The sequence below is a fragment of the Hippopotamus amphibius genome, chromosome 12, assembly GCF_030028045.1.
Source record: "Hippopotamus amphibius kiboko isolate mHipAmp2 chromosome 12, mHipAmp2.hap2, whole genome shotgun sequence".
Classification (NCBI taxonomy): domain Eukaryota; kingdom Metazoa; phylum Chordata; class Mammalia; order Artiodactyla; family Hippopotamidae; genus Hippopotamus; species Hippopotamus amphibius.
The window spans coordinates 53681202-53702353 of record NC_080197.1 but is presented as its reverse complement, the minus strand read 5'-3'; the positions used below and the strand labels follow the sequence as shown (position 1 = coordinate 53702353).

Genomic DNA, 21152 nt, shown 5'->3' with positions numbered 1-21152 from the left:
CCAATGCAGCTAAAAATAAGTAAATAAATAATAAAAGAAATCTTTAAAATATATATATATAAATAATAAAAGTTCAAACCCCCCCCCCGCCCCCAAAACATGCATTGTCCTTCTGCGTTAACCATTAATGAAAATAATACATTCTCCAGAGGTAAAGAATGTCCACTTTGAAGAGAGGGATAAATGCCTCTCCCCTCTTCCTATGATGCCAGTGCTAGTACTCCTTGAAAGATAAGGCTCCCTTTCCAGACTCCAAGGTCACGCTGATTTGCTGTGTACTTGCTAATCTGTCTCTTTTGAAACCTTGAAGGAATGTATCCTGTCATATTTGGTGTTTGTTCTTTGTTCTGGTGAGATATAAAACTGCTGAAAACCATGCTTCTCCAGAGGGCTTTCTTCCTTGGTGGACTGCACTCTTGGGTAATAGTCCTCAGTCCGGCTCAAATAAAACTCTCCTCTATTCTGATTCTAGATTGTTTATTGATGATTTGCATCAAAAAGATGCACTGTCTCCCCTAGAGGAAAGTCTTTAGTAATAATCAATGCAATTTGTCTGGAGCCTGGTGTGTTCTGGGTACTGCCCTGTGCTCACCAAGAGCAAGTCCGTCTCTTGATAATGCGCCAGTGTTAAGAAGGCTGTTGAGATTGCCTTAAAGATCTGGACTGAGCTCAGAGTGTTTGCTTCTGTATGAGGAGCACATTCTCTCCCAGCACTCAAGCGCTATAGGAAGCCAATCACAATCATTAATTCACAAGGTAAAATCACTAAGACAGGAAAGGGAAATACTGTACCAGAGACCTTATAATATGAACATTGTCTCTACAGGCTGACCTACCTACGAAGCCAAATCACAACTAGAATAGAAGTACCTAGGTGATCAAATATTTAATACTATCAGGCTGAAATAGACAAGACTTGTTAAAGGGAACTGGATACTGAAGTCTGTGGTTTAAAGCCTCCTCTTTACTGCAAAAGCATCAAAGAAAACTTGCAAATTATAGCTTTTGTAATGTTCACCTGGCTGGCCTACCACCTTAACACTAACCCACTATGAGTAGGTTAATCTAGTGGGCACACTTTTTCTTAAAGGACCAGATAATAAATACTTTCAGCTTTGTGAGCCATACAGTGTCTGTTACAAGTACTCAACTGTTCCATCTTAGCTCAAAAACAGCTACAAGTAAAACTTAAGTGAGGGAATTCCCTGGCAGTCCAGTGGTTGGGACCCTGAGGTTTCACTGCCAAGGGCACAGATTCGATCCCTGGTCGGGGAACTAAGATCCCACAAGGTGCACTGTGGTGTGGCCAAAACAACAACAAACAAATGAACAAACAACCCCCCCCACACACAAAACTTTAATTGAATGAGTTCGGCTATGTTCAAATAAAATCATTTACGTACACCAGAATTTGAATTTCCTTTTTGTTCTAATTTTTTTTTTTAATTTTTAATTTTTTAAATGTATTGGCTGCCTTGGGTCTTTGTTGCTGCTCCTGGGCTTTCTGTAGTTGCAGAGAGCAGGGGCGAGTCTTCATTGCAGTGCTCAGGCTTCTCATTGCGGTGGCTTCTCTTGTTGCGGAGCATGGGCTCTAGGCACACAAGCTTTAATAGTTGTGGCTCGCAGGCTCTAGAATGCAGGCTCAGTAGTTGTGGCACATGGGCTTAGTTGCTCCGCAGCATGTAGGGTCTACCTGGACCAGAGCTTGAACCCACGCCCCCTGTATTGGCAGGCAGATTCTTAACCACTGTGCCACCAGGGAAGCCCTGAATTTCTTTTTTAAAAAAAGAAATCCTTCCTTTTTTGTGACTCTTTGAAACTCCTTTCTGTTTGCCAGGTAGGATGCAGCCCAGTTCACAAATTGTTGAATGAAACCCGATTCAATTTTCAAATTTACACAGTTGAATTTTGTTTTTTAATATGAGCTTCAAAAATAATTATTTCCTACTAGTGATGGAAAGGATTAAAGTGGAATCTGGTTGTAAAGGAAAACTCTACTGTTTTCATTTATATTACACACAATAATCTCTGAATATTCAGAGCACTGCAGTACATAGGATTCTCCACTGAACAGTTCAGGTGTGGGTTTTCCACATGTTGACCTGAAATCAATAGTCTACCAGATACTTCTCCAGCAAAGATGGGTTTATTTGGGATCAGCACAGAATTGCAATTTGGGGTCTGCAACCATGGGGAGCCATGTGCAGGTTGCCACACAGAAAGGAAAGGAAAACACTTTTATGAAGAGGAAAGGGAGTTGGGAGGGTTGTAGTAAATAAAGAGCCCATGGCTCTTCATTGGCAGAATCCCCGCCAGGAAGGAAGAGGGGTCTTTCTTCTTCCTGTTGGGCTTTGCTATCATCACAGGATGTGAGAGCTTCTCCTTCTGGTCTCTCATGTCTGTTCAACTGAGGTTTCTGTTTATTAATTTTTTACATTTTTATCCTTTTGATCAAGGTCTTTCTCTGAAAGCAGCCCAAGATCAAGAGTCAGGTTTCATACTTTTAGCAGCTTTTTGTCCCTGAAGGTCAGAAAGGGCCTTTCCTGGGCATAGTGTCTCACATCAGAGGGAAAGTACACAGATTGGAAAGCTATTGAGGTCACATTCAAGTAACAAGGAGGGGTAGGAGGGAGAATTCTCAGGCACTTTTTATCTAAAGTTCAATGTAATCAAGACCATGAACATTGGAGATCCTCTGAAGTATTATGTCATCTTTAACAGTTTGTTCAACAAACTTTCATCAGACATGATCTGGGTGTCTTGGGAAAGCTGCTCTCATCAGATGTCATCTGATTCATTTCTGGGAAATCTTTACTTTTAAGTCACCAGATGATATGCAGGTCCAGTCAGGGATCGGTGCTTAGGTGTGTCACATGAATCCAAGAGTCTATTCCTTGTTGTTTCACGGCACAAGAGTTGGTTAGCAGTATCTGATAGAGGCCTCTCTAGTGAAGTTGAAGAGCATTCTTCTGGAAGTGTCTTTTCCAATAGACAAAATCTACAGGTTGCAAGATGTGATGCTTAAGCTCTTCATCTCTCAAGGGCACACTGTGAAAAGATTGCTCTACCAAAGTGTGGTTATTTTTAATAGAAGCAATTAGGCCTTTGCAATATTAGAGCATCTCTCCTTTTATCAGTTGTGGGTCAAAAGAGTCAGGAACCAAGAGCATTGCATGTCCTGTGGCTGTCTCAAAGGGTGAGAGTTTATGAGTTCCAAAAGGGGTGGACTTGAGATTTAGAAGGACCAAAGGCAATATTTGGAGGTCCTCTGCAAGTTTTGCTAAATGAGTCTCAATAATGCCATTCGTACATTCAACTAAACCAGAAGATAGAGGGTGGTAAAAGAGGAGTCTTTATTCTTCCTGCTGGGCTCTGCTATTATCCCAGGGCATGAGAGCTCCTCCTTCTGGTTTCCCAATTTTATTTACTTGAGGTTTCTGTTCATTAATTTTTTATACAAACTCTGAGCAATTCTGTGACACTAGCTAGGTGTCCTACAACTTAATTCTGACAATATCTACCTGGAGATAGCATCAGAACCCACAAGTTAAGGGTTCAATCCTACAAGACTCTCCCCTCACCTCCACTTTAGAGTCCAATCACAAGTCCAGGTTGTTATCTGTGCTTCTGACCAATGAGCTGCAAATTGGAGGCTCCCATCCCTCCTCCCTGGGTTTGATTAATTTGTTAGAGCAGCTCACAGAACTCAAGAAAACAGTTGGCTTACTAGATTACTAGTTTATTACAAAGGGTATTAAAGGACATGGATGAACAGCTAGATGAAGAGACACCTAGGACAATGTTTGTGGGAGAGGTGAGAAAACATGTAGAGCTTCTAAGCCCTCTCAAGGTGTGGCACTCTCCCAGCATCTCCATGTGTTCAACTTGGAAGCTCTCCAAACTCTGTAGTTTATGCTTCACTGTGCTGATGAGACTGATTAAATCACTGGTCATTGGTGATTGATTCAACATTCAGTCCCTCTCTCCTCCCCAGAGATGGGTGGTGGGGTGGGGCTAAAAGATTGAACTCTTTAATCACCCATTGGTTTCCCTGGCAACCAGCTTCAATCTTTAGGAGCTTACCAAAAGTTGCCTCATTAACATAAACTTGGGTGTGATTGAAAGGGGCTTGTAATATGAATAACAAAATACACCCATTTTACCTTAATTCCCCTGGAGTTACTTCAGGACATGGGAGCACAACTAAATGTTATAACAAAAAAATGCCCCTATGGCTCTTATATTGGAAATTACTAGGGTTTTGCAAGGAACAGGGGACCAAGACTGAAAATTAATCACTGGAAACCTCAACTAAAATTGCTGTTGGGAAGGCCTGTAGAGAGAAATCTCACACCCTACCACTCATTCTCAGTGACATGACAGATGCAAAGGAGAGAGGCCTACAGTCTGGCTTTCCAGTCTGAATTCTTAACTTGTGTCTTTCTTAATTTTCTGGCACATGAAGGAGATTTTCTAGTTATCATTTTATTGTCTATTTATAATTTAATAGCATTATAGTCAGAGAATATCATATATGTGATTTCAACCTTGTGAGTTTTGATGAGATTTGCCTTACAGCCAAATACATAGTCAGATTCACATGTGCTTAAGGAGAATGTGCTTTTTTACAGTACAATGCAGTGTTCTATGTTTCCAACATGTCAAATTTTGTGAAGCATAGAAATCAAATCTTTTACGTTCCTTTTTTTGATAATATGAATATTTTATTGATTGATTAATTAATTGAAGTTTTGTTGATTAACAGCATTAGTTTCAGGTGTACAACACAGTGATTCAAGTTTCTATAGATTATACTTCATTTAAAAATGGCTGTATTTCCCTGTGCTGTACGAAAATCTTCTGTGTTCTTTCTGAACATTTTCTGTCGGTTACTAAATTCTTCCATTGTGATTACACATTTGTATTTATTCTGGTGATTCTGTCAATCTTTGCTTTATACATATTTTTTCAGGCTATGATTTTAAGTACATATAAAAGAAATTCACACATGGGCCCAAAATAGTGAAATTGTAGAACAACAATGGTAAAGAGAATATCATAGAACAGCAGGAGGGAAAAGAGATGGTCTTCAAAGAAGCAGAGTTCAAAGAAGCAACATGGTTCAGGGACAGTATAATCTACACACAGGGAAATGTTATCCTCTATGCTGAGAGTAAATAACAGACAACCTGAAATTCTAAACCCACTGAAAATATCTTTCAAAAATGAGGGCAAACATAAAAAAGAATGAAATAATGCCATTTGCAGCAACATGGATGGACCTACAGATTATCATACTAAGTGAAGTAAGCCAGGCAGAGATAGACAAATATATGATATTGTTTATATGTGGAATCTAAAAAAAAAAAAAAGATACAAATGAACATATTTACAAAACAGAAAGAGACATAGAAAACAAACTTATGGTTACTGGGGGAGAGGGGGGAGGGATAAATTAAGAGTTTGAAATTAACATATACAGACTACTATATATAAAATAGAAAACAAACAAGGACATACTGTATAGCACAAGGAACTATAATCAATATTTTGTAATAACCTATAAGGGAAAAGAATATATATATAGTATAAGAATATATATATGTCTGAATCACATATATATTATATATATGTATATATTATATATATATATCTGAATCACTATGCTGTACAATTGAAATTAACATGCTATTGCAAATCCACTATACCTCAATAAAAAAATAAAAATGAAAAAGAAGAATGAGGGCAAAATAAGATTATTTTCAGACAAATAAGACTAAGTTTCCAAGATATAAAAAGCTTAGCCAGAAGGAAAGTGATCCCAGATGAAACGTCTAAGATATACCAAAATATAGGAGATGGAAGAAGGTATTCTATGCAAATGGAAACCAAAAGAAAGCTGGAGTAGCAATACTTATATCAGACAAAATACACCTTAAAATAAAAACTGTTATGAGAGAAAGAAGGATATTACATAATGACCAAGGGATCAATTCAAGAAGAAAATATAACAATTGTAAATATCTATGCACCCAACATGGGAGCACCTCAATATATAAGGTAAATACTAATAGCCATAAAGGGAGAAATTGACAGTAACACAATAATAGTGGGGGACTTTAACACCCCACTTTCATCAATGGACAGATCATCTAGTCAGAAAATCAATAAGCAAACAGAGGCCTTAAATGACACATTAGACCGGATGGACTTAGTTGATATTTATAGAGCATTCCATCCCAAAGCAGCAGAATACACATTCGCCAGTGCACAGAAACATTCTCTAGGATTGATCACATGCTGGGCCACAAAGCAAGCTTCAGTAAATTTAAGAAAATTGAAATCATATCAAGCATCTTTCCCAACCACAACACTATGAGATTAGAAATAAACTACAAGGGACTTCCCTGGTGGTGCAGTGGTTAAGAATCCCCCTGCCAGTGCAGGGGACATGGGTTCAATACCTGGGCCAGGAAGATTCCACAAGCCAGGGAGCAACTAAGCCCATGTGCCACAACTGCTGAATCTGTGCTCTAGAGCCCATGCATCACAAGTACTGAAGCCTGCATGCTGCAACTACAGAGACCATGCTCCACAACAAGAGAAGTCACCACACTGTGAAGCCCGCACACCACAATGAAGAGTAGCCCCCACTCACCACAACTAGAGAAAAACCTGCATGCAGTGATGAAGACCCAATGCATCCAAAAAATAAATAAATAAATAAAATAAAATACAAAAGTCTTTAAAAAGGGAGAGAGAAACTACAAGAAAAAAAACTGTAAAAAACACAAACACATGGAGGCTAAACAATATACTACTAAACAAACAATGGATCACTGAAGAAATCAAGGAAATCAGAAAATACCTAGAGATGAATGAAAATGAAAGCACAACAATCCAAAACCTGTGGTATGCAGCAAAAGCAGTTCTAAGAGGGAAGTTTATAGCAATACAATTTTACCTCAGGAAACAAGAAAAATCTCAAATAAACTACCTAACCTTACACCTAAAGCAACTAGAGAAAGAACAAACAAAACCTAGTTAGTAGAAGGAAAGAAATCATAAAGATCAGAGCAGAAATAAATGAAATAGAGACAAAGAAAACAATAGCAAAAATCAATGAAAACTAAAAGTTCATTCTTTGTAACGATGAACAAAATTGATAAACCTTTAGCCAGACCCATTAAGAAAAAGAAGGGAGAGGACTCAAATCAATAAAGTTAGAAATGAAAAGTTATAACTACCATCACAAAAGTTCAAAGGATCGTAAGAGACTACTACAAATAACTGTATGCCAATAAAATAGATAACCTGGAAGAAATAGATAAATTCTTAGAAAGGTACCATCTCCCAAGACTGAACCAGGAAAAAATAGAAAATATGAACAGACCAATCACAAGCACTGAAATTAAAACTGTGATTTAAAAACTCCCAACAAAAAAAGTACCGGACCTGATGGCTTGATAGGCGAATTCTATCAAACATTTAGAGAAAAGCTAACACCTATCCTTCTGAAACTGTTCCAAGAAACTGCAGAAGTTCTTCCCTTTCATCACTTTAAATATATCATGCCACTCCCTTCTGGCTTGCAGAGTTTCTGCTGAGAAATCTGCCGTTAACCTAATGGGAGTTCCCTTGTATGTTATTTGTCATTTTTCCCTTGTTGCTTTTAATAACATTTCTCTGTCTTGAATTTTTGTCAGTTTGACTACTATATGTCTTGGTGTGTTTCTCCTTGAGTTTATTCTGCCTGGGACTCTCTGTGCTTCCTGCACTTGGGTGGCTATTTCCTTTCCCATGTTAGGGAAGTTTTCAACTAGAATCTCTTCCAATATTTTCTCGGGTCCTTTCTCTCTCTCTCTTCTCCTTCTTGGACCCCTATAATGTAAATGTTGGTGCTTTTAACATTGTCCCAGAGGTCTCTTAGGCTGTCTTCAGTTCTTTTCATTCTTTTTTCTTTATTCTTTTCTGCATCAGTGATTATCACCATTCTGTATTCCAGCTCACTTATTCACCTTTCTGCCTCAGTTAATCTGCTATTTGTTCCTTCTAGTGTATTTTTCATTTCAGTTATTGTGTTGCATATCTCTGTTTGTTTGCTCTTTAATTCTTCTAGGTCTTTGGTAAACTTTTCTTACATCTTTTCAATCTTTGCATCCAGTCTTTTTTCAAAGTCCTGGATCATCTTTACTATCAATATTCTGAATTCTTTTTCTGGAAGGGTGCCTATCTCCTCTTCATTTAGTTGTTTTTCTGGTGTTTTATCTTGTCCCTTCATCTGGTACAAAGTCTTTTGCCTTTTCATTTTCTCTATCCTTCTGTGGCTGTGGATTTCAGATCCACAAGACGAAATACTGCTGATACTGCTTGATTCTGTTGTCTGCCCTCTTGTGGAGGAAGCTATCTAGGAGGCTTGTGTGTGCTTCCTGATGGGAGGGACTGATGGTGGGTAGGGCTGGGTGGGTGGAGCTCAGTAAGTCTTTAACCTGATTTGGTGGGCAGAGCTCAGGAAAACTTTAATCTGCTTGTCTGCCAGTGGGTGGGGTTGTGTTCCCACCTTGTTGGTTGTTTGGCCTGAGGCTATCCAGCACTGGAGCTTACAGGCTCTTTGTTGGGGCTAATGGTGGGCTCTGGGAGGGCTCACGCCAATGAGCACTTCCCAGAATCCCTGCTGACAGTACCCCTGTCTCCTTGATCAGCCACAACTGTCCCCCATCTCTGCAGGCAACCCTCCAACACTAGCAGGTAGGTCTGGTTCAGTCTCCTATGGGGTCACTGCTCCTTCCCCCTGGGTCCTGGTGAGCACACATTTTTGTGTGCCCTCCAAGAGTGGAGTCGCCATTTTCCCCAGTCCTATGGAGGTCCTGCAATCAAATCCTGCTGGCTTTCAAAGTCTGATTCTTTGGGGATTCCTCCTCCCATTGCTGGAACCCCAGGTTGGGAAGCCTGACGTGGGGCTCAAAATCCTCACTTTAGTGAGTGGACTTCTGCATTATAACTGTTCTCCAGATTGTGAGTCACCCACCTAGCATTTATGGTTTTTGATTTTAACGTGATTGCGCCCCTCCTACCATCTCATTGTGGCTTCTCCATTGTCTCTGGATGTGGGGTGTCTTTTTTGGTAAGTTCCAGTGTCTTTCTGTTGATGATTGTTCAGCAGTTAGTTGTAATTCCAGTGCTCTTGCAAGAGGGAGTGAGCGCACATCCTCCTACTCCGCCATCTTGATCCTCTCCCCTGGAACCTACAACCAAGAATACTCTACCCAGCAAGGGTCTCATTCAGATTTGATGGAGAAATCAAAAGCTTTACAGACAAGCAACAGCTAAGAGAATTCAACACCACCAAACCAGCCCTACAACAAATGCTAAAGGAACTTCTCTAAGTGGGAAACATAAGAGAAGAAAAGGACCTACAGAAACAAAAACAAAACAATTAAGAAAATGGTCATAGGAACATGCATATTGATAATTACCTTGAATATAAGTGGACTAAATGCTCCAACCAAAAGACACAGACTGGCTGAATGGATACAAAACCAAGACCCATATATATGTTGTCTACAAGAGACTGACTTCAGAGCTAGGGACACATACAGACTGAAAGTGAGGGGATGCAAAAAAATATTCCATGCAAATGGAAATCAAAAGAAAGCTGGAGTAGGGATACTCATATCAGATAAAATAGACTTTAAAATAAAACATGTTACAAGAGACAAGAAAGGACACTACATAATGATCACGGGATCAATCCAAGAAGAAAAGATAACAATTATAAATATATATGCACCCAATATAGAAGCACCTCAATACATAAGGCAAATGCTAACAACTATGAAAGAGGAAATCGACAGTAACACAATCATACTGGGGGACTTTAACACCCCACTTACACCCATGGACAGATCATCCACACAGAAAATTAATAAGGAAACACAAGCTTTAAATGACACAATAAATCAGCTGGATTTAATAGATATCTATAGGACATTACATCCAAAAACAGCAGATTACACATTCTTCTCAAGTGCACATGGAACATTCTCCAGGACAGATCACATTTTGGGTCATAAATCAAGCCTTGGTAAATTCAAGAAAATTGAAATTGTAACAAGCATCTTTTCTGACCACAATGCTATGAGATTAGAAATCAATTACAGGAAAAAAACTGTAAAAAATGCAAACACATGGAGGCTAAACAATATGCTACTAAATAACCGAGAGATCACTGAAGAAATCAAAGAGGAAATCAAAAAATACCTAGAGACAAATGACAATGAAAACACAATGATCCAAAACCTATGGGATGCAGCAAAGGCAGTTCTAAGAGGGAAGATTATAGCAATACAATCCTACCTCAAGAAACAAGAAACATCCCAAATAAACAATCTAACCTTACACCTAAAGAAACTAGAGAAAGAAGAGCAAACAAAACCCAAAGTTAGTAGATGGAGAAAATCATAAAGATCAGAGCAGAAATAAATGAAATAGAAACAAAGAAAACAATAGCAAAAATCAATAAGACTAAAAGCTGGTTCTTTGAGAAGATAAATAAAATTGATAAACCTCTAGCAAGACTCATCAAGAAAAAGAGGGAGAGGACTCAAATCAATAAAATTAGATATGAAACAGGAGAAGTTACAGCAGACACCACAGAAATAAAAAGCAGCATAAGAGACTATTACAAGCAACTATATGCCAATAAAATGGACAACCTGGATGAAATGAACATATTCTTAGAAAGGTATAACCTTCCAAGACTGAATCAGGAAGACATAGAAAATATGAACAGACCAATCACAAGTAATGAAATTGAAACTGTGATTAAAATTCTCCCAACAAACAAAAGCCCAGGACCAGATGCCTTCACAGGTGAATTTTATCAAACATTTAGAGAAGAGCTAACATCCATCCTTCTCTAGCTCTTCCAAAAAATTGCAGAGGAAGGAACACTCCCAAACTCATTCTATGAAGCCACCATCACCCTCATACCAAAACCAGACAAAGATACTACAAAAAAAGAAAACTGCAGACCAATATCACTGATGAATTTAGAGGCAAAAATCCTCAACAAAATACTAGCCAACAGAATCCAACAACACATTAAAAGGATCATACACCATGATCAAGTGGGGTTTATTCCTGGAATGCAAGGATTCTTCAATATATGCAAATCAATCAATGTGATACACCATATTAACAAATTGAAGGATAAAATCCACATGATCATCTCAATAGATGCAGAAAAAGCTTTTGAGAAAATTCAGCACTCATTTATGATAAAAACTCTCCAGAAGGTGAGCATAGAGGAAATATACCTCAACATAGTAAAGCCCATATAAGACAAACCTACAGCTAACATCATACTCAACAGTGAAAAGCTGAAAGCATTCCCTCTAAGATCAGGAACAAGACAAGGATGTCCACTCTTGCCACTTTTATTCAACATAGTTTTGGAAGTCCTAGCTATGGCAATCAGAGAAAAAAAAAGAAATAAAAAAAATCCAAATTGGAAAATAAGAAGTAAAACTGTCACTGTTTGCAGATGACATGATACTGTACATAGAAAATCCTAAAGATGCTACCAGAAAACCACTAGAGCTCATCAATGAACTTGGTAAAGTTGCAGGTTACAAAATTAGTACGCAGTATCTGTTGCATTTCTATACACTAACAACAAAAGATCAGAAAGAAAAATTCAAGAAACAACCCCATTTACCATCACATCAAAGAGAAAAACATACTGATACCTAGGAATAACCTTACCTAAGGAGACAAAAAAACAAAAAACAAAAAACCCTGTACTTCAAAAACCATAAGACACTGGTGAAAAAAATTGAAGATAACACAAATAGATGGAAAGATATATCATATTGTTGGATTGGAAGAATCAATATTGTCAAAATGACTGTACTACCCAGGGCAATGTATAGATTCAGTGCAATCCCTATCAATTTACCAATAGCATTTTTCATAGAACTAGAACAAAAAAATCTTAAAATTTGTATGGAGACACCAAGGACCCTAAATACCCAAAGTGATCTTAGAGCTGGAGGAGTCAGGCTTCCTGACTTTAAGTTATATCACCAAGCTATAGTCATCAAAAGAGTATGGTACTGGCACAAAAACAAACATATAGATCAGTAGAACAGGATAGAAAGCCCAGAAATAAAGCCACACCCCTATGGTCAATTATTCTATGACAAAGGAGGCAAGATTATACAATGGTGTAAACCTCTTCAACAAATGGTGATGGGAAAACTGGACAGTTATATGTGGAAAAAAAAAAAAAAAGAAAGAAAGAAATTAGAATATTCTTTAACCCTGTACACAAAAATAAGCTCAAAATGGATTAAAGACCTAAATTTGAGACCAGACACTATGAAACTCTTAGAGGAAAACATAAGCAGAACACTCTTTGACATAAATAGCAGCAATATCTTCTTTGATTCCCCACTTAGTGTAATGAAAATAAAAATAAACAAATGGGACCTAATTAAATGTAAAATCTTCTGCGCAACATAGGAAACCATAAATAAAACAGAAATACAACCTACAGATTGGGAGAATATTTGCAAATGATGTGACCAAAAAGGGATTAGTCTCCAAAATTTACAAACAGCTCATGAGGCTTATTATCTTCAAAACAAACAATCCAATCAAAAAATGGGCAGAAGACCTGAATAGATATTTCTACAAAGAAGACATACAGATGGCCAAGAGGCGCATGAAAGGATGTTCAACCTCACTAATTACTATAGAAATGCAAATCAAAACTACAATGAGATATCACCTCACACCAGTCAAAATGGCTATCATAAAAAAATCCACAAACAGCAAATGCTGGAGAGGATGTGCAGAGAAGGGAACCTTCCTACACTGTTGGTGGCAATGTATATTGGTACAGCCACTATGGAAAACAGTATGGAGTTTCCTTAAAAATAGAGCTACCATATGATCCAATCCCACTCCTGGGCATATATCTGGAGAAACACATGGTCTGAAAGGATACATGCACCCCAATCTTCATTGTAGCACTGTTTCCAATAGCCAAGATATGGAAGCAATCCAAATGTCCATCAACAGAGGAATGCATAAAGAAGACGTGGCACACATATACAATGGAATATTACTCAGCCATTAAAAAGAATGAAATAATGCCATTTGCAGCAACATGGGTAGATGTCATACTGAGTGAAATAAGCCATAAAGAGAAAGAGAAATATTGCTTATATGCAGAATCTAAAAAGAAATGATACAAATGAAGTTATTTACAAAACAGAAACAGACTCACAGACTTAGAGAACGAACTTAAGGTTACCAGGGGGGAAGTGTGTGAGGGAAGGAATAGTTAGAGAGTTTGGGATTGACATGTACACACTGCTGTATTTAAAATGGATAACTAAGCACAACACTGTAATGCCGAGACCAGCTCGGCGACTCGAGGTGAGTGACGGGTGCCGCAAGCTTGAAGAAGACACAGACACAGACTGAAGAGAAAAGTGGGACCGGGGGGCTCAAGACCTCTCGGATCAAGAGCCCTGCTGACTCATCCCAGGCTGCTTTTATTGAGTTCGTGGGCTAACATTCTCAGGTTACACTCATAAACAATCAAAGGCCTCACATGACTGAGGCAATTATCTTTGTTTACTTCCTGGGTCCGAGTTGAGCAGGTGTGGATTTGAGCTGGGGGTGGAGAGCAAAACAGCCCTGGGGGCAGGAGACCTCTCTCAGATATTGGGGGTCTGTGCCCCACCCGTGTTGGCCCCTCTGCGGCTGTGCCTGTCTTAGGTTGTTCCTCCTCTGAGGAATCTTACCCGTCTTTGGCTAACCAGCCATCCCTCAGGACCAAACAGGGTGATATTAGTCTCCATGCCCCGCACCCTCAGCTCCTCCACTGTTCAAGCAGGACATTCTGAATCCCATCGCTCGGCCCACATACTTCAACACTTTCAATGCTTCAAAAAGGTTCCAGAATGTCTTCCCACACTGTAAAGCTACACTCCAATTAAAAAACTGGATAACCAACAAGGACCTACTCTATAGCACAGGGAACTGCTCGATATTATGTAACAACCTAAACGGGAAAAGAATTTGAAAAAGAATAGATACATGTATGTATATCACTGAATCACTTTGCTGTACATCACAGCAAACGCACAACATTGTTAATCGACCATACTCCAATATAAAATAAAAAGATTTTTAGAAAAAGAATAAAGGGTAAAAAAAAAAGCTAAATGTTAGATAAAGCTAAACAAATATCAACTATAAAACAATAATAGTGTTAATAATATTTAAATTTAAAAGAGAAAAATCCAAAATAATGTTAAAATATATGGTAGGTTCGTCTTTTGAAGGAGACAAAGATATTGATTAACTTAGACATTGTAATTTAAGTACTCACATTGCAATTTATAGGGTAACCACCATCAAAAAACAAAAACCACATTCTAAATACAAGTAAGGTGTATAACTTCCAAACTAGTAGGGAAAATATTAAAATTAAGGCCGCCACAAAGCTGACCGACAGCGTGCTGCGGAGCTTCCGTGTCGCCGAGGTATTCCCCGAGAACTCGGACAAGATCAACTGCTTCGACTTCAGCCCCAACGGCGAGACGGTCATCTCGAGCAGTGACGACGACTCCATCGTGCTCCATGACTGCCAGGAGGGCAAACCAAAGAGAACCCTATACAGTAAGAAATATGGCGTGGACCTCATCAGATACACTCATGCAGCAAACACAGTCATTTACAGCTCTAAAAAAATAGACGATACTATTCGTTACCTGTCCTTGCATGACAACAAATACATCAGATACTTTCCTGGACATAGCAAAAGGGTGGTGGCCTTGTGCATGTCACCTGTGGATGACACTTTTGTTTCTGGGTCTCTTGATAAGACCATTCGGCTCTGGGATCTCCGATCTCCTAACTGCCAGGGTCTCATGCATCTACAGGGCAAGCCAGTTTGTTCTTTTGATCCAGAAGGATTAATTTTTGCTGCAGATGTCAGTTCTGAAATGGTCAAACTTTATGATCTTCGCTCTTTTGATAAGGGGTCATTTGCGACATTTAAAATGCAGTATGATCGGACTTGTGAGTGGACAGGACTTAAGTTCAGCAATGATAGTAAACTCATCCTCATTTCCACCAATGGCAGCTTCATTCGTCTGATCGATGCATTTAAGAGAGTGGTGATGCATACGTTTGGGGGTTATGCCAACAGCAAAGCTGTCACACTAGAGGCCTCGTTTACTCCAGACTCACAGTTTATTATGATTGGTTCGAGGATGGCAAGATCCATGTCTGGAATGGAAAGAGTAGTATAAAAGTAGCTGTATTGGATGGCAAACACACAGGCCCCATTACCTGTTTGCAGTTCAACCCCAAGTTCATGACTTTTGCCAGCACTTGTTCCAACATGGCCTTCTGGTTGACCACCATTGATGACTGACCTGCATGGTGCTTGGCTGTTTTCTGTACAGCGAGGGTGGCCAATAGGAAAAAACTCAGAGGGGACTAGGATAAGAGTGGGATTGGATCATTTGACTGGGCTGGAGAGCATCCTTCTACATGGCCTTCCCAAAGATGTGCTGTACATCTGCTCGAAAATTACTTTGCTGAGCTTCTTCAAAAGGACTCTTGGTGCAGCAGATTCAGTCAGGACTCCTATTTTCCCGCTGTCACTGCACCGAGCTCCTCCAGAGGAGTGACCAGACTCATGATTAGGGTATAGTGGGGCCCTCAAGACATCTTCAGTTTTGAATGTATTTGCTGCTGAGGAGTCGGTGAAGTTGTTAATTCTGCACGTCCCATCTCCCACCCCCATCAATGCATGGGAAGCCTCAGTTCTGGTTTTGAGATGCGAGGGCAGCTCAGTGCCCCCTGCCCTCACCCTGCACGTCTTGTTACTGGGTCTTCCTGTGTCATTGTGGCATCATCCACAACCATCATGTTACTTAGGTGCCAAACATTTACAGAAATAAGTCTCTGTATATCTTACAGTCAGAAAGGGACAGATACAGAAGGGCCTTGCTTGCCAGGAAGTCCTGCAAGTCCGTCAAGTGAGGGAGGGTGATCTGGGTGTGCCTCAGGCTCTGGGTGTTGGGTGGGAAAAGGGCCAAGAGCTGAAAGGGAGGGAGGAGGAGTAGCAGGTGAGTTCCTAGGACTGGGAGGTTTAGCAGCAGCTTGGCGTTGTGCCCTGTCATCAAAACAAACCTGCGATCCTTCTGAGTGCCTGCCAAGTTTGGTTGTGTACAGAAGCAAGGTGGGCGTCTATTTTTGTACACGAGCTACATCACGCTTTCCTGTGGGCCAGTGTTATGGAGTGAGTCTGAGTTGTTTACACTGATGCCTTCCCTGCCCACCACAAGTGGTGTACATAGTCTCCAGATGATACCACCCCTTCCCCAGCTCCTAACCAAGAGCTGGCTCTAGGTCTGTGTGATATGTTATATTTAGCCTTTTTATATATGACTTGGGATTTCTGTTGTTTGTATTTTAGCACAGTGTGTGTACACCTTCATTTAAATATATCGTGTGTGTGCATACATATATACTTATATGTGTGTATGCATATATATCTATATATTTAAAAGTTTCAGATTTCAGCTGAAGGAGATGGAGTGCGATACCCCAGGAGAAAGACTGCATCCTTGCTAATAGTGTTTGCCACAAGCGTTAGTCTTCCCTATTACCTTTTTCCCTTCGGGAGACTGAACAAAAGCAAAGCTTCTGAGTGTTTGCTGTCCCCATGGCAGCTAAGTGAGGGTCTTGGAATGATTCCCGTTTGTTCCTCAAGCCGCACTTTGGGGCCTTCTCTGCAGTATTAGCCCGCTTTTTGCCTAGTGATGCTCTGTCTGCACCTGTATGTGTGTGACAGTCACTTTTGCATGCCTTTTGTGTCTGGCTCCCAGCATTTGGGGACAGGATGCTGGAACCAGAGCAGTTTCAGCTTGTCCAAGGCTTCTTTGCCAATTACAGGTCACTCCTGTTTACCTGGTATGTCTGCTTTCTTGCTTTTTTCCCTTGCCTTCTCTTGGGAGAGGGAGGATTCCTGATTGGGGTTGAGATGAGCTTCAGGTAGCTCATTGCCTTTTCCCCTGCATGGCCTTCTTAGAGCAGGGCAAGTGGTATGTTATTTCACTAAGTTCCCAAATAGCTAAGCAAGTAACACATTTCCTGTAGATCCAGAAACAGGCTCAACAAGGTTATGTTTGACTTGTCCAAGTGTACCTAGTAGGGAAGGCAAGCCATTACTGCCTCTGTTGAACAGCAGGAATAGGCTGTGAGTTTCTAGCAATTACTTTTTTGTTTTGCTTTTTAGCAATTACTCTTTGGCTCGTTCCTTAACCTTCAGAGCAAGGGGCATACATCTTTCCCAGACGTAGACTGGAATCTGCAGCTTCTGCAGTGCCCCACACTATAGCTCTGCATTCTCAGAGTGGAGGGACTTTTAGAAACCAAGTGATCTGAGCTGTGACTGCCCGCCTCTGGCTTTCCAGGGTAGAAAATTCATGGTAGGAATAACTGTTCAGAGAGTGCTTGGAACTGTAGGTTAACAAGAAAGCCTGCTACCTACCCAGACCTACACATGACTTGTCTATCAGCAGGAAAATGATTTGTATTGAGTTCCTGTGTGTCCAAAGCTGAGGCACCACATTCTTTGAAAATATGCATGGCACTGCTTCTATTTATGGGGACCTATGGCAGCAGAGCTGGCTCCTGAGTTGGGAAGGAAAGGGAAAGATGCAGCTGGAAGTGACCAAAGATGATGTGGTGGGAATAAGGCAGCATTAAGGGAGAAGAGAGTCTGTGGGTCAGAGAGGCTGAGGAGCACCAGGGCTGCAAGGACATGCTCAGTGGGAGCCAGAGGTGCTTAAGCTCTCCTGGGGGCGGGTGCACCATGCTCTCAAGAGTCAGGGCCAAAGCCTCTGATTTATATGTGACAGTGACGTTGCACTGCTCAACCACCAGCCAGTGGGGTTTTTTTTTTGTTTTGTTTTTTTAAGGGAAAACTGTTGCAATCATAAAATCTGGGAATTTTAAAAATAATCAGTTTGCCACCCAAATATTACCACTGCTAATCTTTTGCTGTTAGGTGTTCCTCTAGACATTTCTGTGCATAGATTTTTGGCATGTTTACATAGTTCTTATTCTACTGTATATACAATTTTATGTCCTTTTTGTACTTAACATATAAATGTTTTTTCCATGTTAAAAAAAATTAAAATTAAGCCAAAATAAGGGGAAAAAGAATAGGAAGTAAAAGATAGCATAAACTAGGATAATAGATTTTCACATGACTAATTTCATTGAAGGTAAATGAACTTGATGCCTTAATAGTTAAAAGAAAAATATTGGATTATAAAATCCATTCTATAGGCTGCCTACAAGACTGTAGAAAGGTTGAAAGTGAATAGTAATAGAAAAATAGAATAAAATAGAGTAAAAAGTAAGTAGATGGGAAAGGTATGCCAGGGAAAAAAAGCCAGCATATACACATTAAAATTAGAAAACAACAGAGTTCAATACAGATAGCATCATTAGAAATGAACAAGTGCTAGCAGTGATCAAGACAAAAACATAAGACTGTTATTGGATCACTCACCCTTGTCATTTTGTAATTTGATCCAACATGGTCGTATGTCATATCTTCCATTACCAAAGCAAAGATTTGTTCATAAAGCGTTTTCTTTCTTCTTCAAATTTCTTATTCTCCTTCTCCTCCCCATCCTCCTCCTTCTCCTCCTCACCCTCCTTCTTTTGTTTCACTAAACCATCAGCGTTAATCTTATGGAGAATAAAAAATATCTCAATGTTTTATTTTGAATTTCTGTGATAATGTGTAAGGTTGAACATATCCTTTTTTTGGAATTTGGATTTCCTCCTTTATGTATTAGTGTCTCACAGCCTTTGCATATTTATCTAATGGCATCTTTACATATTTATATCTGGCTTGGTCAAAGGGGCAGACTACCACAATATCTGTAACCAAACAGATGAATTTATGACTTAAGAAAGGCAGAACTAACCCAGTGACAGGGCAAGAATAAAGATGCAGATGTACAGAATGGACTTGAGGACACGGAGTGGGGGTGGGGGGGTGGCGAAGGGGAAGCTGGGACCAAGTGAGAGAGTAGCATTGACATATATACACTACCAAATGTAGAACAGATAGCTAGTGGCAAGCTGCTGTATAACACAGGGAGATCAACTCCATGATGGGCGATGACTTAGAGGCCTGGGATAGGGAGTAGCGGGAGGGAGGGGATATGGGGATATTTGTGCAAATACAGTGATTCACTTTGGTGTTCCTCAAAAACTGGCACAACAGTGTAAAGCAATTGCCAGAGCCTGCCGGCAAAATCGATCAGGTCCTTAGGCAAACACGACGCAGCTAAGAAAGAAAGAAAGACAGACACACAAAGATTGGGGTCGAGAGGATCAGGAGCTCAGAATGCAGATGCATCCAAAAGCAGCTGATAACTTCCTTTATTCAAGCAAGACTTTATATATGGTTCTAAAGGAAAAACAGGCAAGTGGAAAAATTCTTTCTTAGTGAATGCATGTTTTGCTTCAGGGTAACCATAAACTTTTATAGTCACACATACCATACATCCTATTATTTACTTCTAGATAGATTTGCAAGATAATAGACCTGTGTGTGCAAGTAGTGCATTCCAGGGGATCAGATGCCTTTTGCTTAAGCACGTATACAAAGGTCAGGGGTGGCGGGACAGAGAGCTATATTTGTCTTAGACAAATCCTTAAGTTAAGGCAGCTCCCAGAGCTATGTCCTGTGAACAGGACCCCTTTTCCAGGGCAGCTCCCCGCAAGCAATTATATTCCAATAAAGAGCTTTAAAAAAAAAAGAAAGAGAACTGTTAGGGAACTGTTGATCAATACCACCTGCCTTGGCCAGGCAGGATGATAACCACTTGTCTGAGTTGTCTCACAACAGGAGGTCCTGATAAAGACGGCATTGTTGCCGCTGAAAACTAACTGGGAGAATTTGAGGGAGGCCGGTAGGAGGAGGGAGGAGCCTTAGTATGTCCTGCCAACCTCCCAGAGCCCTCACGCTGGAATCCATCTTGGCTGAGAGATGTGTGCACTACCAGGAAGGACCCCGAGTCAGACCATCAGCCAAGCTATATGATTGGCCAGAGACAACCTGGACACTAACCCCATTACCGTTAAACCTGAGACTGCAAGTCACATGGCAGAGCAGTTCTCTGGGTTCCCTTACCCTCCTGCTCTCCGCCCAGGTGCCCCTTTCCAATAAAGTCTTTCTCTTTGTCAGTGCATTTGTCTCCTGTGACAAGAGCCAATTCTTGGGCCCTGGAAGGAGTCCCCCTTCCTGCCACAGAACTATGCTAATCGGGCCCAATATCCTTGAGAAAAGCTAACTTCAAGTCTTATGAGGTTCTTGGGAAGCAGTTTTCTAATAGTTTTATTGGTTATAGAGGCATGAGTGTGTACATCAGCTTTAGAAATGTGGCTTGTGCTAGTTACACAGATGAGAGTGGGTTATTCTGGCAAGACTTACTGAGTAGCTGATTATCAGGAACACTGGGCTGTCTTTGATTGGTCAGTCTCCAAAGGCATTTTCACAAAAGCAAATTGATTTAAGAGGGTTACTTGTTACCACAGCTATGAAACTGTCAATCTTTCTCCTAGGAGCACAAGGACTTTTTAATACTCAGCTCACCATATTAAAGATACTAAGCTTTCGTCATGTTGTTTAAATTTTCATTTTCACTTTGTTTTTTAATTTGGAAACTCTTCAAATGTAAAAATCTTTAGTTTGAGGACTTCCCTGGTGGTCCAGTGGTGAAGAATCCATCCTGCAATGCAGAGGACACGGGTTCAATCCCTGGTCCGTGAACTAAGATCCCACATGCTGCAGGGCAACTAAGCCTGTGCGCCACAACTACTGAGCCAGCACACCTCAACTAGAGAGCCTGCATGCTGCAAACTACAGAGCCCAGGCTCTCTGGAGCCCACGCACCACAACTAGAGAGAAGCCCGCACACCAAAGCGAAGAGCCTGTGCACCACAACGAAGATCCCGCTTGCCACAACAAAGACCAGATGCAGCCAAATATTAAAAAAAAAAACCCCAAAACAACAAAAAAAACACTATAACCT

The 21152-nt window shown here is 40.2% G+C and overlaps 1 protein-coding gene across 1 annotated transcript in view; it reads left to right on the top strand.

Moving 5' to 3' along the window:
- LOC130833992 (WD repeat-containing protein 82-like) overlaps window positions 1-15562 on the top strand; it is a 133377-nt gene extending 117815 nt beyond the window's left edge. Inside the window, 2 exon segments of the mRNA XM_057704115.1 lie at window positions 14511-15285; window positions 15288-15562. Coding sequence (XP_057560098.1) covers window positions 14511-15285; window positions 15288-15457 — 945 coding nt within the window. The 3' untranslated portion in view covers window positions 15458-15562.
- The last annotated feature ends 5590 nt before the right edge of the window (window positions 15563-21152 follow it).